We start from the raw sequence: 21,644 nt of genomic DNA on the forward strand, positions 1-21,644 counted from the left end.
TTTATGTTACCCTGTGATAGGACACCATAAACCTGCTGACAGGGTCTCTTTAAATGTATTGCTATTGGCCGCACACTCAATGTTTACACAGAGAGATGTTAGGCTGATAGCGATGAATTTGACCGCTTGCACAAAAGATGCGACAGCCCTGCTCCTCGGCTGATTGCTGTCACATGGGCCGATTAACGGCTGAAGGAACGTTTCTAGTAACACTACTAGCCCATGTAAAGCCCCTATTACACAGGGCGACTGTGAGGAGCTGTCAGCGCTCATTTGCTCCTTGTTCCCCGCTCGCTGCCGCTGCTATTACACACTGCAACAGTGAGCATATGAGAGCCAGGGGGCCGCGGAGAGGTGCCAGGGGGCTACCCTGGTGATCGCTCGATCGCCCGAGCAACCCATAGCATATAACAGCGGTATGCTGCTGCAGCTCCTACTCCACGGAGCGACGGCAGCAGATCACTGCTATATGAGTCGTTTGTCTTTCAACATGTTGTAAAACAAACGACTACAGCCATCAGCCGACACAACATCGTTGTGTTCTATTACACAGGACGATTAATGGCTGATATCGGCCGAGACGGAGTACGGCCGATAATTGTTCCGTGTAATAGCGCCTTAAAAGGGGCTGTAGAGAGACTAGATCCAACAATGCTTGAGTCATACAGCAACCCCTATGGCTGCTAAACCCTGTTATCTAATCACTGACTAGCAATCCGCTACCAAGGGAACCGCTAGAAGGGAAACAGGCCCACTAAAATCAATGTTTCAAATAAAAAAAACGCATCTTATTCTTCTATATTTAGCAGAAGGGTCATAATAAAACAACTCCTCACATCTGAAAGAGGAGAACAAACAGAAGCTACATAGAAAAGGACAAAATGTGGCAATGGCAACAGAAAGTCGCACTGGTTCATGCCACGAGTGCATCAAGCTGGGGTCACTGAATGGGGTTGTGTTATGATCCACAAATGGCCACGACCGCAAGAGATCCATCCAGGATACAGTTCTTGGGACTGCTTTATTTATGGCCACGTTTTGGTGCAACCCCATTCATTGACCTTGTGACCTTGAGACCACATAAATGTCTCTACCTTCTATATTAGCCTTCAGGGTATCCTCACACATCCTTTTTGTGCTCCTTTTTTCCATGCATTTTCTTATTTTTTGGTGTTTTTTAGTTTATGTGTGAACAATCTTTTTTGTGGTTTAGGCGTTTTTGTGTGCTGAACCTTTTTTTTCCTTTGCTATCACATGGCCTAGTTGCTAGACCACAAAAGGTGACAAAAACACCAGGAAAAAAATGCCATATTCACAGCAATGACGTTTTTGAGACAACCAGAATAATGCCATTGAAGTCTATAAGAAACACTACAGTTTAATTTGGGTATATTCACACGAACGGGCTCGCAGCGAGATTCTCGCTGCGAGCCCGGCAGGTCCTGGCAGTTCCCATACACTACATACTTGCTGCGGTCTAAACGACCGCAGCAAGTATGTAACTCTGCCGCCCTTAACCCCTTCTGCTCCCGGCCGGCTCCCCCGCTGTAAGCATACATTACCTGTCCTTGCTGCACGGGTCCGGCGTCCTGCTCTCCCGCCCGGCCAATCAGTGGCTGCGGCTGGGCAACACACTAATTGGAACGGACGGGAGAGCAGGACGCCGGGACCCCGTGCAGCAAGGACAGGTAAAGTATGCTTACAGCGGGGGAGCCGGGCGGGAGCAGAAGGGGTTAAGGGCGGCAGAATTACATACTCGCTGCGGTTGTTTAGACCGCAGCAAGTATGTAGTGTATGGGAACTGCCAGGACCTGCCGGGCTCGCAGCGAGAATCTCGCTGCGAGCCCGTTCGTGTGAATATACCCTAAAAAAAAAACATGTGTTTTTGAAAAACTGCCAAAAAGCCTCAAAAATGCCAGAAGACAGAAAAACGCCAAAGCAAAAGAACACCATGGGGGAAATTTATCAACCATGGTGTAAAGTGAAACTGGCTCAGTTGCCCCTAGCAACCAATCAGATTCCACCTTTCATTTTCCAAAGAGTCTGTGAGGAATGAAAGGTGGAATCTGATTGGTTGCTAGGGGTACCTGAGCCAGTTTCACTGCCGTGCAGTGCTGCACCTAGTATGCACTAACCTTCTTAAAGGTGGTCGGAATAAAGTAGTTAGTGGTCTTTTACAGTGCCCTTGATTCATAACGTACACATAGAACAGCACATAGTACACATGTGCAGCATAACTACAGCTACTGCAACATCATGCTCTGACAAGAAGGCATGATATGAGTTGTACATTTGCACCATCTTGAGAGCCACAGATTGGACAACAGTGACTTCCAACTAACTGTGCCCCTGGTAATACTCACCTGTCACCCGGCTCCTCTGATTAGGTCTGTATCCCACAGCGAGCCCTAAGTAGCAGGACAGGCAGCAGAGCATTCCCTCACTTCTGCTGACTCTCAACTTTTCAATTGCATTGGTGTCCAAAGGAATCCAGTACAATTAATTAGAGAGATGGACTGCGGATCAAGCATGTGACTAAGGGGCCCATTTACAATAATTTATGACCCCTATTGCTCTACCACTGAGCTCAGTAGAAACTACAGGAATCAGTCTTCAATAGGCTCCCCCTAGAGGTGACAGGCAGAAGCTTAGAATTAATAGCTCATTATGTGACTAGAAGCAGGGGAAATTAATCCAAAGTGGAAAAAAACTTTTATTATATTGCCAAACACTAGACCTGCACCTTTTTTTTTTTTTTTTTACGAATAGTATGATAGTAGCGTTCATTATTTTACAATTAATATAACATGGTTTCTAGTGTTCACGTTAGAGTTCTGAGTTAAATAATTTTTATAGACTCACATAAAAATCTATCACACAGAACCCAGGCCCCCTACTTCCAATTGAAGTGCATATATATTCAGAGACTTGAGGTTTATGCAGTATTTGTGCCTTTAGACTCCAGTCACAGTGTAATAGCAATCACATGTAAATGGTTTGTTTCAACAGGATAATTGCGTTTTAATTTTAGGACCATGTTATTATGGTAGAAACATTTTAATAGAAAACTGCCTAAAAGGCTAATTGTGTTCTTGATCTAAAATGTGAAAAGCCGATGCCTGCCCTATAATTCTGCATCTGTGTTTATTATTTCATTAACCCAATAGAAACTTTTGGCATTTAGTAATTTTTTTTTTTAAAGACGTTCTCCTGCTCAGTGTAATTTTATAGAAATCTGGTCGATTTCTATTTTTCCTTTCATTGTAGTCAGGGCAGGAAAGAGCCCCACTGACCTTTATAAACTTCTTTACCCTTGGGTCATTTCCTGAATGTATGCATGTTTCTACTGCGCCTTTGGAGTCTGAAAATATATACATTTGTGAAATTATATGAATGTAATCACTAGTTGACAATGTTTGGTCGATTAAAGTCAACGGGGCCTGCCCATGTATAAGTTCTACCCAAGGGCTTTTTATACAGTATGATTATCAGAAGAATAGGCCAATGACTGCCTGTTATAAAAGACCCAACGATAAGACCTAATGAGCAATTGGTCAGCTACATATCTCTCATGGGAAACAATGACAGTGATGTAAGTGAAGGGCCACATGAATGATCTAGTGATTGTTTGTGAGGCCCTGAGGGTACAATCATTAAGCTGTGTAGAAAATTCATTAAATAAGTGACAAGCTGCTAGATCAGCGCTTCTATCAGACACGGTTTGCATATCTAAAAGAAGAAGGACTGTCAAACATGGTTCTGCTTAATGGGGCACTTACAGTGACATTGCAGAAGGAGTCACTGGGTTTGCAGTTGTGAGTGGGCCCCTATGGTAAAGAAGGCCCACAGGCCCCCACCATACTAGGGAAGCTCTTCCAGGCTCTCCTCTGGGCTGTGTTGTGCAGGGCAGCATTAATGACCTGAATCTTTTTCCTTTGTTAATCTGGAAGGTCCAGGACACCAGGCCACACATCACTTCTTTGCAGTGCAAGGGCATAGAGAAGGCCCGCTCAGTGCCCAGGACCCTAGCTAAGTTGTGAGTAAATCATCATGGTGCACACAGTTGAAAGAATGTCTGAAGAACCTCAGATGCACATGGTGTTTCACACTGCCTACAGCTTAGAGAGTATCTCCGAGGACCAGAGTACTGCGAAGACAGAAAAGAGCCTGGGGTTAATGGTGTGAGAGGTTGGGCATTTTGTTTTTTTGTTTGTTTTTAACAGAGGAGAGCAGTGTGGGGGTCTAACTACTGTAAGAGAAAATAAAGGGGCCTATTTACTTTGTGGGGACACATAAGGGCCTAACTACTATATGGGGGAAAAGGGTGGAGTCAACTACATAGGGGAAAAAATTTCTATCTATCTTATGGAGGTAACTTTTCTGTTCAAGCTTTAGAACATGACTAGAGATTTAATGAGCCAAGCAATAAACTCCCCAGAAGTTGAAGCTACTTATCTATAAAGATAGTTCTTTCAGGGTTGTGGCTAGAGATGAGCGAACTGTTCGGACTTTTGTTCACTTGATCATGATGCCTGTGATCCCGGGTGCATAGTTTCGATCCCAGGAATATGCGGCCAGGATATTCCAGGGAATCGATCTGGAATTCCCTGGAATACCTTGGCCGCATATTCCCGGGAGCGCAACTGTGCACCCAGGATCACAGGCATCACGATCGAGCGCAGATGCTGTTGAACCAAAAGTCAGACAGTCCACGCAACTCTAGTTGTGGCCCCTCACCAGTATGGAGCAGCGTAGCGGTTGGCTGCATAGAAGCCTATTATTTTGGAACCAAAGGGGTAATGTTTCTCATTGAGGAGAGCACCCCAAAGATAAAAGGATACCTATAGACCATTCATGCTCCATTGGGAATTCTGGGAGGATGAATATGTAAAGTAGTTTTTTAACATCCTCTTATGGAAATCTACCATTGAAATCCTTTTACTTTTTAATTAAGGGGGGGGGGGGGGGACTTACGGGAAAAAAACTGGAACATCCCTTATCAAACTGATCCTGAAGTAGGGAATGTATAATATATCAACGATCTCTGTATCTTCCGCAAGGAAATAACGAAGTATCTATCTTCCGGCTAATTATACTGTACATTAGAATTTTACAGCCGTTCCAGAAAAACAAAAACATCAATTTGTAGGAAAATGACTGCATTGTTAAACAGCAACAACTTAGATGAAATCAAATTAATGCCTTAGTTTTAGTGAGCATGAAAAGCATCAAAGGCTTTATTGTCTCTTGGTTTATTGTAAATTTATTTAACAATGAAGAGAATTTACACTTCATAAGGGACTTATTGCTTCATCTATCTCCATTTCATTGTACCACCCAATAAAGCACCCTTCATTCCACAGCAGAATGTTTCCGTATGACTCAGTTTTGTGTTGTTCAGATTTGCTTCAGTGGATTCCTATCTCTATTTGAAGGAAGGAACAAATCATAAAATATTTAAAAGGTTAAAAAATGACGCTTGAAGAAGTTACTCAATGTAGTGATTCTTAAGAAATTTTCATACCAGTAAAATTTTGTAGGATAGCATCTGAATAAGTTTAGGTGTGTATACCTGGTCATGTGCCTAGTGCCAGAGGGGAAGGAAACAAGCCGTGCTCTTCATACTGGCCTATCCAAACATGTTGACTAGATTCACATAATAAACCCTTAAAGGGGTAGTTCACCCAAAAAAATTTCTTTCAAATCAACTGCTGCCATGAAGTGCCAGAGATTTGTAATTTACTTCTATTAACAAATCTCAAGCCTTCCAGTACTTATCAGCTGCTGTATGCCCAACAGGAAGTTGTATTATTTCCAGTCTGGAGAGCAGGAGAGGTTTTCTATGGGGATTTGCTCCTGCTTTGGACAGTTCCTGACATGGACAGAGGAGGCAACAGGGAGCACTGGGTCAGACACGAAAGAAAACACCACTTCCTGCTGGACACACAGCAGCTGATAAGTACTGGAAGACTTAAAAATTTTTAATAGAAGTAAATTACAAATCTCTGGCACTTTGTGGCACCAGTTGATTTGAAAGAAAATTTTTTTTGATGGACTACCCCTTTAAGGTCCCGGTGTCAGCCTTTTCTGGGTTAGGGATCTGGGACGTGGTATGTTAGCCCCACGTAGCCAGTCAGTGACCAAGGTGGGATCCTGCTATGGCCGCTAATTGGCTGAGCGGGCCTAGCACGTCACATCCCAGATCCCTACTCAGACCCAAAAGCATCTGGGACCGGGGGACTGGAGCTGTGGGATAGCGGCACCAGCGATGATACAGGGTAGGTGGGATCATGTTACTTCTTTTATGCTCCCCCTTCCCAGCACTCTGCCAAAAAACACCCCAGCCCGAAATTCTTTTAAAAGCGCATTTTTGCTGAAAAAAGCCCCTATAGTCCCATTATTATAATCTGCAATCGTTTAGCTGTTTTATTGCGATTCTTATAAGGTTCAGTTCAGTTCGGTTCAGTTAGGACAAACCCGAACTTTGTGGCAAAATTCTGCCAACCTACCAACTCGAACTTTTAAAAAGTTTTAAAAGTCTCTACACCTGAAGCCAAGAAGCAATCACTCATCTCTAATCTAGCAAATCTAGGTGAATCTAGCGTAAGCAAAACAAGGAATAAAGTATGTAAGCCACATGATATTCCTCAGAAGTTATTAGTTATTACTTTCTGATGTCAGGGGTGACAATTGTAAAATATCAAGTGAGTAACATGTTTTCCTCCTTTTATTTATTTTTTTACACAAATTACTTGTAGCGTGTATAACACAAAGTAGTATGTTTTGTTTACGGCTTGTTATGGCAATGTGATGTCACTAACAAGTCCCATTATATTTAAAGAGGCGCTATTGCAATTTTTTTTTTTTAAATCAACATTTTTTTTTAAAGAAATAATGATTTAAACATAGAAACCGTTAAAAAAAATAAAATAAGTATATTGTCAAACCACATGCAATCACAGCCTCTATTGATTTCTTTTCGAAAAATTGCAACAACGTCTCTTTAATCCCTTTTCTGTTATGTTGTATCACAGATTTGAGAACTGCCCCTGCCCCAAATAAATTAATAGACATAAGAAGTTTTCAATTTTCAAACAACAGACGATCTTTTCATAGCGAAATGGGTTGCATTGAAGTCAATGCAAACAATGGCCATTGACATTGTCATCGAAATAATGAGCATGTCAATTATTTCCTGCTGTTGTGCATTGATTTAAACGCGATTCTCAAAGCAAACAACAGCCATTGTATGACATTTAATACATCCCGCTGCGAGTACGTAAGTGACAGCCCTGTTAACCTGTACCTGCTCCACGATCAGACTTGCTTCGGAGGTTCCGACTGGATGTCCCAGTCAGCCAATCAGTGCACTGCTCCGCCGGGGCAAAGGATCCGCAGCGGATCCAGCCTGTGTGTTTGTATCCTAACAGTGAAGAGAAGTGACAACCATCTGATGGTCATGGCAGTAGATGCCACCATTATCCATGTACTTGCATAGGAGTCGTTAATACTCCCCAGTTTATGGATTTAGTTGATGTCATGACTTTAATTCAGCTTTGCAGGAAAGATTCTATAGCCAGCTGACTGTCATTGAGTATAATGATCTCATTGGCTGTATAGTATGCAGGGCCGTTTTAACAGCTGCTTCACTAAACCTGAAGACGCCTCATCTTCACTCACCAATTAGCATCATGATTTTCTAGGTTCTAAACATCATATTGATATCAGGCTGTGTTCTCACATTTACATTATGCAGCCAAATACCACCACACTGACTGAATAACTCCATCATACTAGTCTCCCTCTTTCTACTCTGCAATCTCGACCAAGCCCACTCCTGCTGCACATTTACAAAGAGTAAAGCAAGTCAACATTATTACTGGGTCTGTTATTACTGGCTACCACCTGCACAGCACTACATCTCAACCTTGGGACATTTCCCCTTTCTGTGGGTGGCGGGTCCTACCACTATTCGGGAGGGTTACTATACTACTCTGGCCACCTGTGACATAATCTCAAGGGACCCTGCAGCAACCCGACAGGACACCGACCACAGGGCAGAAGAGTACAACCGGCCTTATTTTCTAAAAGCAGGCATGCCATTACAACTGTGTGCCCACCAGGCACTGGCGTCACATGAAAAAACCCTAAAGGTCCTGATGTATCTTGGCCATGAACCTCAAGAAGTGGTGTCACACTTCCACCTAGCAAGTGACCGCCCGTCCCACTGCTACAACATCATCCAGGAGCTCACCACACTCCCCCCTGCTCCCTGGGGCTGCCCCCCTGCAAGGTGCTGCCCTAGGCACCGGACCACGGATGCCTGGTGGTAAATATGGCCCTGATTGTATGACATAAAGTTTCTCCACTTTAATGTACAGTAATAATACCTAAGCCTAGCCCGCTATACACTGTAGCTCATTTTTATTTAATAGATATCAGGATGACTTATTTACTGGATGCACAGTGCTTTGCCTTGTCCACAGCAGAGACCATCAGAATATGTTATGTCAGTGCTGCCACATCCATTATCCTTGAAGAGTATTGTATGTGATGAGATGAGGCACATGGTGATGTGCACTTCACAACATTAAAATAATACCTGTCCAAAGTAATCCTTCAAACAAAGCCGGGATTTCTACAGTGGATAAATGTAATTTCTTTATTTTGTTAGAGTGGAAGAAAATAAGGGAAAAAAGAAAAACCTGCACGGTAGCAGATCAGGGAATAGTGGAGTGGGGTGAAAAGGTGTCCTGATATCACGACCCCTGCCATAACGCCAGTAAATACATTATAGGGAATGTTAACAGGAAATGAACTATTGTTTAAAGAAAGTTTTTTAAGTTGAACATATTTTTTTTAAGAAATTTTAGTCTTAGATAACAGAACCAGATTATTCCCAACAGAGAAACCCTTCTACTTCCTTCACAATGACTTCTGCACAGTTCACAGAGCATGTCTAGAAAACTTTTACCATAGAATAATTTCCCTCCAGTCAATTGTTTCCAAGACCAATGTGAATGCTTTAAAGCATATCTCTAAATTCTGTTAAAAGAGCAGAGCAGAAGCCTAAGCAATATGGCTACCCACAGAATACTATACAAAGAAATAAAAAAAAAAATGAAGAAGAAAATAGAAACAAATTAGAAAACAGAACATTTTAGTATCTATAGCTCTAAAAATCTGAAAAAAATATCTAGATGATATCGGTCCGGCCTCGGAGCACATACAGAGCTGGGGAGAGGAGGAGGCTATGCCCCTTCTCCTCTCCGTATGTAGACACTAGAGGATGGCTGCCGGCGTAATGAGTAAGTGTGCTGTGTGTTCTCCTTACATCCCTCCTGTCCTCCCCGCTCACTGCAACCATCAAGCTGCAAGCTGTATCGCTGGATCTCTGTGTCTTGGTGCAGCTACAGCTACTTACAATGAGGTGAAGGGTCCGGTAACAACTGCAACCCTTGTGTCTCCTATAGCTATGCCACTGGTTACGTCTGTGCACACACAATTTAGGCTACCTGAACACCTAAGTAGGAGGGCGCTGTAGCCTCACTCACACTTTGTCCTCCGGCAGCAAGGAACGGAGATAAGGAAGAGCAGAGGAGGGTCTCCACCATTCTACAGGGTGCCTAACATGGATGGACACTGGGGGAGAGCTGGAAGGCATCGATCACGGAACATGACTGGGTGGCAGCAGGTTAAAATGAGAAAAATGAGAGGGCTTTCTACCTAGTACAGTATTGGGATAGGGACACAGGGGAAGCTACTATTATAAAATCATTTACCGAGCTACAGCTTATCCTGCAAAACAGGCCCTCTCAGACCAAGTTACTTGTAATCCAAGGTTTCAGGCTATGTTCACACTACGTAAGAGACCGTCCGTTCCGTGATCTGGCTGGGTTCTGATGCGGGCTCATCCGTACGCGCCTGCATCAGAACTCCCCACAGCACACTATGGAGCGAGTGGCCGGAGCCGCTCGCTCCATAGTGCGCACTGACAGGGTTTTCTGCGGCCGCTATTCAATGAATAGCGGCCGCAGAAGACTGACATGTCAGTTTTCTATGGCGCAGCTAGAGTTCCCGGCCAGATTGTATACCGTGTGTATACACTCCGGCCAGGATTCCCTCAGAAGGCAGCACTACGTAAATTCTGTGATTCCCACGGAACTTACGTTGTGTGAACATAGCCTCACTGTGTATATGTATATATCTCATCCATAGTCACCAACATAGATACCCAGTGCATTGGACTCAGCTCACCACACTTATAGGAGAGTCATGCATGGACCTGCTAAGAGAGGTAGCTTGAGCAGGAGACAGAGAAGGATGCCCAGCACAGCAGGATGGTATTAGTACCAGCTTTCACAGCAAGGAGAAAAAAGCTGATGTCTGACATTTTTTGGTAATAAAACCCTATTCATAGCGCCTGTATAGCTCTACACACATAATATTCAAAAGACTAAGGTAATGGGATCAAAGACTGAAAGACATAATAAAACAGTCAGTTTAATTAAGTCAGTAGATTTAAATACCAAATTGAATGACTGCCTGCAATCCATGTAATGGTGTATCTATAGAAGCCCCCTTTAAACTGTGCACCCCTAAAACATATTGTATAAAATCCAATATGGTTTCCAGTGAAGCGAGGTCATGTGATCTGGTTGTATCCATGGAATGTTATAGTTTCAGCACCATGGAGAGAGGACTGCAGGCAGTGGAATGTAAATCCAGAAACCAGTCACGCTCTACATATTTCATTTGTGAACCACTAAGTCTCTTAGACTATATTATTACAAAGAAATTTAAATAAAAAAAAATAAAATTTTCACATATTATAGGCTTAAGGGAATTGTCATCATAATTCATTTATTGAATGGTAACCAAAGGTAAATTCCAGCTGGCCAGGGCTCCCCCTCTTACATGGACCCCCCCCCATTACACTCTCCCCCAGTAGTAGTAACCAGTATGATTACAGATGCTCAGTACTCTCTTCACCCTCCTTACATTTATTTCTTTGATGACTATACACAGGATTAGATCAGTTGTGGTCCGACACCTAACACTGCCGATCAGCTGCTTGATAGAGCCATGGGGCTGGAAAATAGAGCAGGAAGCAGATAGCTCCATACATTGTGTAGTGGTCAAGATCGGTCACTGCAGCTCAACTCCCATTCAATTCAATCTAAGTTGCAGTAACTCTGCTTGGCCACTACGCAATGTACAGAGCTGTCTGCTTCCTGCTCGGTCTCACTTTGTATACTAGCACTACAGGTCCAGCAATCTGCTGATTGTGGGAGTGTCTTTTTATTGCCCCAAACCACCAGGAATACAGATCTCATCCTGTCCACTGACCTAAACCACCAAGGATATAGACCTCATCCTGTCCACTGACCTAAACCACCAGGAATACAGACCTTATCCTGTCCACTGACCTAAGCCACCAGGGATACAGACCTCACCCTATCCACTGACTTAAACCACCAAAGATACTGACCTCATCCTGTCCACTAACCTAAAGCACCTGGAATACAGACCTCATCCTCTCCACTGACCTAAATCACCAAGGATACAGACCTCATCCTGTCCACTGACCTAAACCACCTGGAATACAGACCTCATCCTCTCCACTGACCTAAACCACCAAGGATACAGACCTCATCCTCTCCACTGACCTAAACCACCTGGAATACTGACCTCCTCCTCTCCACTGACCTAAACCCCCAAGGATACTGACCTCATCCTCTCCACTGACCTAAACCACCATGGATACAGACCTCATCCTGTCCTCCTACCTAAATCACCTGGAATACAGACCTCATCCTGTCCACTGACCTAAAGCACCAAGGATACTGACCTCACCCTGTCCACTGACCTAAACCACCTGGAATACAGACCTCATCCTGTCCACTAACCTAAATCACCAGGAATACAGACCTCATCCTCTCCACTGACCTAAACCAGCAGGGATACTGACCTCACCCTGTCCACTTACCTAAACCACTTGGAATACAGACCTCATCCTCTCCACTGACCTAAATCACCTGAAATACAGACCTCATCCTCTCCACTGACCTAAACCAGCAGGGATACTGACCTCACCCTGTCCACTTACCTAAACCACTTGGAATACAGACCTCATCCTCTCCACTTACCTAAAACACTTGGAATACAGACCTCATCCTCTCCACTGACCTAAATCACCTGGAATACAGACCTCATCCTCTCCACTGACCTAAACCACCAAGGATACTGACCTCACCCTGTCCACTGACCTAAACCACCTGGAATACAGACCTCATCCTCTCCACTGACATAAACCAGCAGGGAAGAAGATAATATATTGCTGTGTGGTCCTGTATACAGTATCTGGCTGGACTACAGCTCCTTATTACAAACATTGTAGCTAGTAAGGCAGGTCTGGTAGAGACCTATACAATGTTCACTCTATGCTGGGCTCTACAGCCCGTATCAAATACATGTTAATGTTCCAAGCGACATTGCCAGGAATGGAGCTAAAAGTCACAGGTGGATACAATATAGTATGTACAAGGGAGGCTGCAGGGAATACTACATGGAATATGCTACAAAACAATGAAGAAACTTCATTTATTCCATTTCTAATGACATATTCTTTCTGACTGCCATGGAGAGGCAGAGGGAGAGCGCGGACAGGATAACCGCTGGTCTATCCTATAAATCCCACTGGTTTCTTCCCAATTAATAAGCTTAATGTCAAACATCTCACAGATCAGTCACATAGATCTGACTGAGGCTGAACTTTGGGAATGGTGCCTGAACAGTGAGAAATACACACAGAGATGTAGCAGAGCTCAATTTGTTGTTTAGCTATTTGGAATTGCATTGTTTATGCATTGGGTGTAATCTGAATTATGTGGCTATTCACATTTATTTCAGTTATATAACCTTTTAAAATAACTTTATTAAAGTTAAAAAAAAAAGCTTGCATTGAATGGCAGCAATAAGGTACAGCACAGCCCCCTTCTACCACCAATAACAGTGTAGGGCTGCAAAAGCCTGTCCCAGCAGTTAGGCCTCATTCACACCTTTATAATGTGGCCTGTAATTGCAGACCGCACTGTAGATGCGCATCCATAGTTGTCAGCAATGCACAGACTTCTACATACATAGATACATAGTGATCCCCGGACATGTAAATGGGGCTTCTGAAATGTATTGGTTCATAGTGCAGTCCACAACTGAATGAGGCCTAACTTTTCTCTAGCACTGTGCATGCAACCCTAGTCCTTACTGAGCCTCCTCTAATGTCTATCCTATTGCATATTAGCATCAGAGTAAACATTAGACTTGGGGAAGCTGTCTATGTCACTAGCACTGCATCTGCGACACAGTCTACTACATTGTGCTGTGGCTTCAGCGCTACTGACACTGACTGGTTGTTTTACCTTATGGTAACATGCATTGGAACAGACATCAGGGGAAACTTAGTATTGCTAACACTGCATGCAGCACTCGCAATATGTAACTGTGCAGAAATTAGGGCTTGTGCAGCCCTGCAGTTGTTGAAATGTAGAAACGTAAAAAAAAAAATGATATTTATATGTACACACACACACTTTTTGTTCTTTCTTTTGGAGATATTTTTTTTCTTTTTCTTTTGTCATTTCCAATGATGGTAAATGACTATTCTAGCTGCAAATGTCTGTTTTTTTGGTGCAATATCTACATAGGTGTATAGAGGGCCATTTCCAGCAACTATTACTCCAGTGTTCTAATGGTACAATGTGTTTGCTCATTGGCTCAGAAGGCTAATTGATGATTAGAAAACCCTTGTGCAATCATGTTCACACATCTGAAAACAGTCTAGCTCGTTACAGAAGCTACAAAACTGACCTTCCTTTGAGCAGATTGTGTTTCTGGAGCATCACATTTGTGGGGTCAATTAAACGCTCAAAATGGCCAGAAAAAGAGAACTTTCATCTGAAACTTGACAGTCTATTCTTGTTCTTAGAAATGAAGGCTATTCCATGCGAGAAATTGCTGAGAAATTGAAGATTTCCTACAACGGTGTGTACTACTCCCTTCAGAGGACAGCACAAACAGGCTCTACCCAGAGTAGAAAAAGAAGTGGGAGGCCGCGTTGCACAACAAAGCAAGAAGATTAGCACACTAGAGTCTCTAGTTTGAGAAACAGACGCCTCACAGGTCCCCAACTGGCATATTCATTAAATAGTACCCGCAAAACACCAGTGTCACCATCTACAGTGAAGAGGCGGCTGCGGGATTTTGGGCTTCAGGGCAGAGTGGCAAAGAAAAAGTCATATCTGAGACTGGCCAATAAAAGAAAAAGATTAAGATGGGCAAAAGAACACAGACATTGGACAGAGGAAGACTGGAAAAAAGTGTTGTGGACGGATGAATCCAAGTTTGAGGTGTTTGGATCACAAAGAAGAACGTTTGTGAGACGCAGAACAAATGAAAAGATGCTGGAAGAATGCCTGACACCATCTGTTAAGCATGGTGGAGGTAATGTGATGGACTGGGGTTGCTTTGGTGCTGGTAAGGTGGGAGATTTGTACAGGGTAAAAGGGATTCTGAATAAGGAAGGCTATCACTCTGCACCGCCATGCCATACCCAGTGGGCAGCGCTTGATTGGAGCCAATTTCATCCTACAACAGGACAATGACCCTAAGCACACCTCCAAATTGTGCAAGAACCATTTACAGCAGAAGCAGCAGCTGGTATTCTATCATAGGTAATGGAGTGGCCAGCGCAGTCACCAGATCTGAACCCCATTGAGCTGTTGTGGGAGCAGCTTGACCGTATGGTACGCCAGAAGTGCCCATCCAACCAATCCAACTTGTGGGAGCTGCTTCTAGAAGCGTGGGGGGCAATTTCTCCAGCTTACCTCAACAGATTAATAGCTAGAATGCCAAAGGTGTGCAATGCTGGAATTGCTGCAAAAGGTGGATTCTTTGATGAAAGCAAAGTTTGATGTAAGAACAATGTTATTTCAAATACAAATCACTATTTCTAACCTTGTCATTGTCTTGACTCTATTTGCTATTCATTTCACAATGTATGGTGGTGAATAAGTGTGACCTTTCATGGAAAACACAAAATTGTTTAAGTGACCCCAAACTTTTGAACGGTAGTGTATATATATATATATATATATATATATATATATATATATATGACGTTAGTGATGACAATAGTTATATTGTCAGCACTCCTGAAGGTTCAGGGTAGTGGTGGGATTGGTTAGGATGTCCATATACCTTCCCTACCACCCCTACACCCAGTTCTTCACTAACCTCTATATGGTTTAGTCTTATAGAACTTCTCTAAATTGCTGACGTGGAATGACACCCCCATCCTTTCCATAGTTGGTGTCATAGAGCTGGGATTCAAAACCATGATGTAAACTGAATCAGGAAAATCCATCTGAAGCAATCCTAAGAGTATATGCTGCCTGGTTCTGCTGATGTGTCCTTATTTAAATACAAGTAAATAATTCATTAGAATATCTATTTCTATGACTGATGCAATCTGAATACATATCCAGAGGGCCGTGTAAATAAGCAAATACAGAAAATAAATACCAAGCTGTCTGATGGAGTTTAGCGCGATCTCGGGAAGTCTCTGGGGGACAATATCTTGGAAGGTTTTATTATGGCTCAAGCTGATTATTCAAAATAATCAAATTTGTTTCTGGTTTAAGTTGCGTAATCCTGACTGCTTGGCCGTGACTCAGTAATAAACTCACCCGAAACTGTGCAAATAGTAATATAACATGAAAACATAAACAGTGGCACACAGAGCGAAATCCAGGTGAAGATCCTTCAGGGTTTTATCATTCCAGATTTATGTCAAGTTCAAATAGAATCCACACTGAGCTTAGCTTCTCCTATATTAGCTCAGAGGTGAGCTGGGTACAATTCACTGTGATATTACAACGTGTACATACACAGACTATACTGAATAAGTATAGTACAGTGAGGGAGCAAGCCCTTCTTCTTAACACTTTAATCATAGAAAATAATACATTATAGTCTAAAACTCAACCTTGTCTACAAACCATAAAAAGCTTTCTATATAGAATGTATAAAAAAAACATACACATGTATATATATATAAAAAAAAAGAAACATGAAAGAAACCCCAGATTCTTCCTTAATGCTCATATAAGCAGACAACCCTTAGGCTAATGGCTATACCATTTGATGAGGAGATGACAGGTCTGCTTTCATGGTTATAGAAAGAGCCTACCATACAGCTTAGAAACATCAAGGTACATTATACTCAAGTGCATAGGAGCCGCCTCACCAACAAGTCCCTCTGAATTCTGTGGAATTATGTTAAAATATATAGCGGGGAAGTCATACCAATCATATTCTGTATGGTGACATACTAAATCAAGGCGTCAATGTGTGCGTCATACTGTAGGTACAGGTTTTCCCAATAGAACATGGAGGTGAAATAAGGCAGTGATTCTGTCGTTTCGCTATAGGGCTAATTTTTTAAGCGATAACATAGTACTATGGCTACTGCAATGGAAATGTATGCCCCTCACAAGTCTTCCTGGGGGGGTCTTTAGGTTAGGAGTCAAGCCCCGCCAAGAGTCATGCCAGCATACTGTACTCTCTTACGGTATGTGCACATTGAAGAATAGGCGAGACATTGAAGAGGAAAGTTTTCTGCTTTCAGCTTTGGCAGAAAAGGAGCAGAATTTAAGAGGAATACGAGCAGGATGCAAGCGCCATTGACTTCTATAGGATTCTGCCAGCGCAATCCACCCAATTAATGGACAGTTCCATTCTTCGGGCAGAACACGAATCTGCAAAGTGATTCCCGGACTGAAAAATCTACCTTGTGGACACATGCAAGGAAAGCCTATAAACCCCCTCAGGATCGGGCTAATTTTTGTGTTTGCATTTTTGTTTTTTCCTCCGTGTTTAAAAGGCATTTTTTCACCTACAGACCCACATGAGCCCTAATTTTTTGTGCTACTAATTGTACTTTACAATGACAGACCTAATTTCTCCATAAAGTATGCTGTGAAACCAGAAAAAAAAATTTATATGCGCGGTAAAATTGAAAAAAAAAAAAAAAAAAGGAATTTGTTTTCATTTTAAGGGTTTCCTGTTTACGCTATTCGCCCTATGGTAAAACTAACATGTTATATATGTTCCTTAAGTCGGTACAATTCCAACTATATGTAATTTATATGACTTTTATTGTATCTGACTGCTTTTAAAAAATTAAAACCTTTTAAAAAAAACTAAATGTGTTCTATTCCCAGCCTTATAACGCTTTTATCCTTTGGTCTATGGGACTGTGTGAGGTGTTTTTTTGCGCCATGATCATTTCTTTCTATCGGTTCCTTGCTTGTTTATATGCGACTTTTTGATCACTTTTTATTACAATTTTTCTGAATTTGATGTGACAAAAATTGCAAAATTTTGCACTTTGGCGTTTTTTGCGCTTACGCCGTTTACCGTGGGAGATCAAGAATGTGATAATTTAATAGTTTGGGTGATCACACACGCAGCGATACCAAATATGTTTATTTACTTTTAGTTATAAAATGGGAAAAGGGGGGTGATTCAAACGTTTATTTTATTTTTTTTTATTATTATTATTTTTTATTAATTAAAACACTTTTTTTTTAACTCTATACTTTAACGTTTAATCCCCCTGGGGGAAATTCAGTATTACTGCAGTGATCTCACATAGAGATCTCTGCTGTATATTTAATACAGCAATGATCGATCAGATCATTGCTGTATTACTCTGGTCTGCAGCAGACCAGATCGACAGATTGCCGAGCCGGGATCAGCATCAGTGTGACGCTGAGCCCCCGGCCAGCTCAGTAGAAGGAATCCCCCCCCCCTGCGAGATCTTTCCACTAGACACCAGGGAAGGGGGGGATACAATATATTTAAATCAGTTTTGACAGCTGCATTTAAATGTATAATTAGCGGGCGCGGCAGTTACGTGCTGATGCGGGAAGGGGTTAAAAGCTATGGGAAAGTAAAATGGTCATATTTTAGGTGGAATTTTGAGCAGATTACACGCACATTTTGATGCAGAATCCTCTGGAAATTCTGCAAATTTTTCTCAGTGTGCACATATCCTTACAAGAAATGGGAATAATGAAGAAAATAGATGCATGGGGTATTTCTTTTTTTAGTCTTCCAAACTATGGGGGAGATTTATCAAACATGGTGTAAAGTGAAACAGGCTCAGTTGCCCCTAGCAACCAATCAGATTCCACCTTTCATTCCTCACAGACTCTTTGGAAAATGAAAGGTGGGATCTGATTGGTTGCTAGGGGCAACTGAGCCAGTTTAACTTTACACCATGTTTGATAAATCTCCCCCTGTGTTCCTATGCTACACCACCCATAAAGCCCTGGATAGGTACTGTAAGTGTGATGCCTCAGTTCTACACTTTAAAAAATAAAATAAAATAGCAAGATTAATGTTTTACATTTATACTTGTCATGTATGAGGATTCATTACACATCATTTCGAGTTTGGGGGATAAATGTTCTAATGTTCCAATCATCTCCATACAATGTGTATTATAGCAAGTATGGCATTCTCATAAATTATTGAAATTCAAACAAATAGCATATAAACCAATATAAAACATTCAAGAATTAGTATAAAATCCAATACAATGTTGAAAACATGTTCTTTCATTTATACAAAATACAAGTACTCACTATCAAAGAAGGGGCGCAGATACTTATTATATCCTTTCATCAGCTTCTGGATTGTAGGGGGGAGGATCTCTCCTTCCTTTCCTTCTGCATTAACAGTAACAATGTAACTGATGCTGTTGGAGGCAATGGGAAATAAAGAATAAATATATAATATATTAATACTTTAAAACATCAAGGAATTATTCAATAATTTTGACTTAACCTCTTAAAGGGGTGTTCCAGTCTCAGAAAAAAAACAAAAAAAAAAACAAATAAAAACATAATCAGGGTAATATAAAAATTAAAAATAAGTCATACTGACCTGTCCACTATCCAGCCCTGGTTTCTGGTGTTGACCATGTAGGAATCACCTGTTCAGACACTCACTAACCGCAGCAGTGAAGCCAGTGACTGGCCAGTGATTGGCTGAATGGGGAATTCCTGTGAGGTTATCAAAAAGTCTGATCTATGCAAAAGTGATGCCAGATCACTCAGCAAAAAATGCACCCTCACAGCTTTGTTAACAAAAAAAAATAGATACATTTAAAGTGACTCTGTACCCACAATCTGTTTCCCCCAAACCACTTGTACCTTCGGATAGCTGCTTTTAATCCAAGATCTGTCCTGGGGTCCGTTCGGCAGGGGATGCAGTTATTGTCCTAAAAACAACTTTTAATCCTGCAGCGCTGTGTCTAACGGCCGGGGCTTACATTAGTATATGCATTAGGCTGGCACCACCTCTCTGTCCTTCCTCCCCACCCTCCTCATCATTAGGAATGATCCAGGAACATTTACTGCTGTTTGAGCTTTGCACAGGTGTCTTAACGATCCAGCCTATGTTCATTATGCACACAGGTGGGGAATAGGAAGCAATCTGCCTGGAGCATTCCTAATGATGAGGAGGGTGGGGAGGAAGGACGGAGAGGTGGTGCCAGCCTAATGCATATACAAATGTAAGCCCCGGCCGTTAGACACAGTGCTGGTGGATTAAAAGTTGTTTTTATGACAATAACTGCATCCCCTGCCGAATGGACCCCAGGACAGATCTTGGATTAAAAGCAGCTATCTGAAGGTACAAGAGGTTTGGGGGGGGGAGAAAGAAAGAAAGAAAGAAAGGAAGGAAGGAAGGAAGGAAGGAAGGAAGAAAGAAAGAAAAGAAAGAAACAGAGAGAGAGAAAAAGAGAGGAAGAGAGAGAGAAAAGGAAAAAAAGAGAAAGAAAAAGGAAGTAAGAGAGAGAGAGAGAAGGAAGGTAGGAAAGAAAAAGGGAGAGGGAAAGGAAGGAAGGAAGAAAGAGAGAGAAAAAAGAAAGAAAGAGAGAGAGAGAGAGAGAGAGAGAGAGAGAGAGAGAGAGAGAGAGAGAAAGAAAGAAAGAAAGAAAGAAAGAAAGAAAGAAAGAAAGAAAGAAAGAAAGAAAGAAAGAAAGAAAGAAAGAATTAGACGTTAGATTGGGATCCAGAGCCTTACATATTCTTACAATACCCCACATTAAGTTAGTTGTGTTTAAGGTTCTCTCTCAAGCCCAGAAGCTTTGGAGTTAAAACTACATAGTATAAAAGCAGTAATGTATCATCACCGGCCCATAAAACCCATCTACAGGATTTATTTTTGTTTGAACAAGTACAATAACTTTACCTGCATAAAACTGATAGAAGTGCCGTGATTCCCAGTCGAAGACAATACATTTTTAGGATGGAAAGAGCAGTGGAAGGCAGAGATATTTCCTGCAAAGACATAAGCAAACTCTCAGCTTGTGCTCATCAACTTTCATGAGAAACAACTCCAGATGCATTGTGTGTGCTTACCGCAGGGCCTGGGGTGATGGGGCAGGAATTATGGATTTAATAAATATCAAACACCCCTCCCTGGGTCATACTCAGGCCTCATAATGGGCATAAAACTGTTACCTGGAAGGTTCCTCTAAGTCATATAACACTACTATAACTTGAATCAGATATACAAACTAAGCACTTCAGTGACTTGAATATGAGTCGATATAGTCAGAAATGTTCAGTCTTCACTGAGAGTTTTGTGATGGCTAAAGTGATACAAGGCAATGAGTTAAATGTCACATGAACCATTCCAATGAGACTAGACCAAAAAGATGGATTGTTTTATTAGTAATTCATTTTGAAAATGATAATACAATGATTTTGTTTATACAATGATACCTTTCCACTACCACATAGAAGACCACTGCATAGAATACTACCGCCATGAGAAGACCACGGCATAAAAGATTACTTCTTTGAGAAAAACAAAACGTAGAAGACTGCCTCATAGAAGAGCACCACATAAAAGACCACCTCTTTAAGAATATTACCGCATAGAAGGCCACCTCTTTGAGATGGCCACCACATAGAAGACCACCTCGTAGAAGAGCACCGCATAAAAGACTACCTCTCTGAGAAGATTACCTCATAGAAGACCACCTCTCTGAGATGACCACCATATAAAAGACCACCTCTCTGAGAAGACCATCATATAAAAGACCACTTCTTCGAGAAGATCAATACATAGAAGACCACCTCTCTGAGAAGAGCACCGCATAAAGGATTACCTCTAGCAGAAGAGTACTGCATAGAAGACCACCTCTCTAAGTAAAACACTGCATAGAGGGCCACCTCTAGGAGAAGAGCACTGCATGGAAGACCACCTCTAGTAGAAGAGCACTGCATAGAAGACCACCTCTAGAAGAAGAGCACTGCATAGAGGGCCACCTTTAGGAGAAGAGCACTGCATAGAAGACCACCTCTGGAGAAGAGCTCTGCATAGAAGACCACCTCTAGGAGAAGAGCACTGCATAGAAGACCACTTCTAGAAGAAGAGCACTGCATAAAAGACCACCTCTCTAAGAAAAGCACAGCATAGAAGACCACCTCTAGAAGAAGAGCACTGCATAGAGGGCCACCTCTAGGAGAAGAGCACTGCATAGAAGACCACCTCTGGAGAAGAGC

The 21,644-nt window shown here is 42.1% G+C and overlaps 1 protein-coding gene across 7 annotated transcripts in view; it reads right to left on the reverse strand.

The window, feature by feature from the left end:
• The window catches only part of LOC138799236 (gamma-aminobutyric acid receptor subunit pi-like), a 126,964-nt gene that overhangs the window by 21,455 nt on the left and 83,865 nt on the right, over window positions 1-21,644 (reverse strand). For 6 of the 7 annotated variants that reach the window (XM_069980144.1, XM_069980143.1, XM_069980142.1 and 3 more), the window contains 3 exons: window positions 20,323-20,411; window positions 18,711-18,823; window positions 15,295-15,471 (listed from right to left, as the gene is read on the reverse strand). In XM_069980144.1, the coding sequence (XP_069836245.1) occupies window positions 15,295-15,471; window positions 18,711-18,823; window positions 20,323-20,372 (340 nt within the window). In that variant the 5' untranslated portion in view covers window positions 20,373-20,411. The remainder of the gene's footprint in view (window positions 1-15,294; window positions 15,472-18,710; window positions 18,824-20,322; window positions 20,412-21,644) is intronic. The other variant, XM_069980146.1, reaches the window with a different exon arrangement.

The sequence above is a fragment of the Dendropsophus ebraccatus genome, chromosome 8 (genome assembly GCF_027789765.1).
Source record: "Dendropsophus ebraccatus isolate aDenEbr1 chromosome 8, aDenEbr1.pat, whole genome shotgun sequence".
Taxonomy (NCBI): Eukaryota; Metazoa; Chordata; class Amphibia; order Anura; family Hylidae; genus Dendropsophus; species Dendropsophus ebraccatus.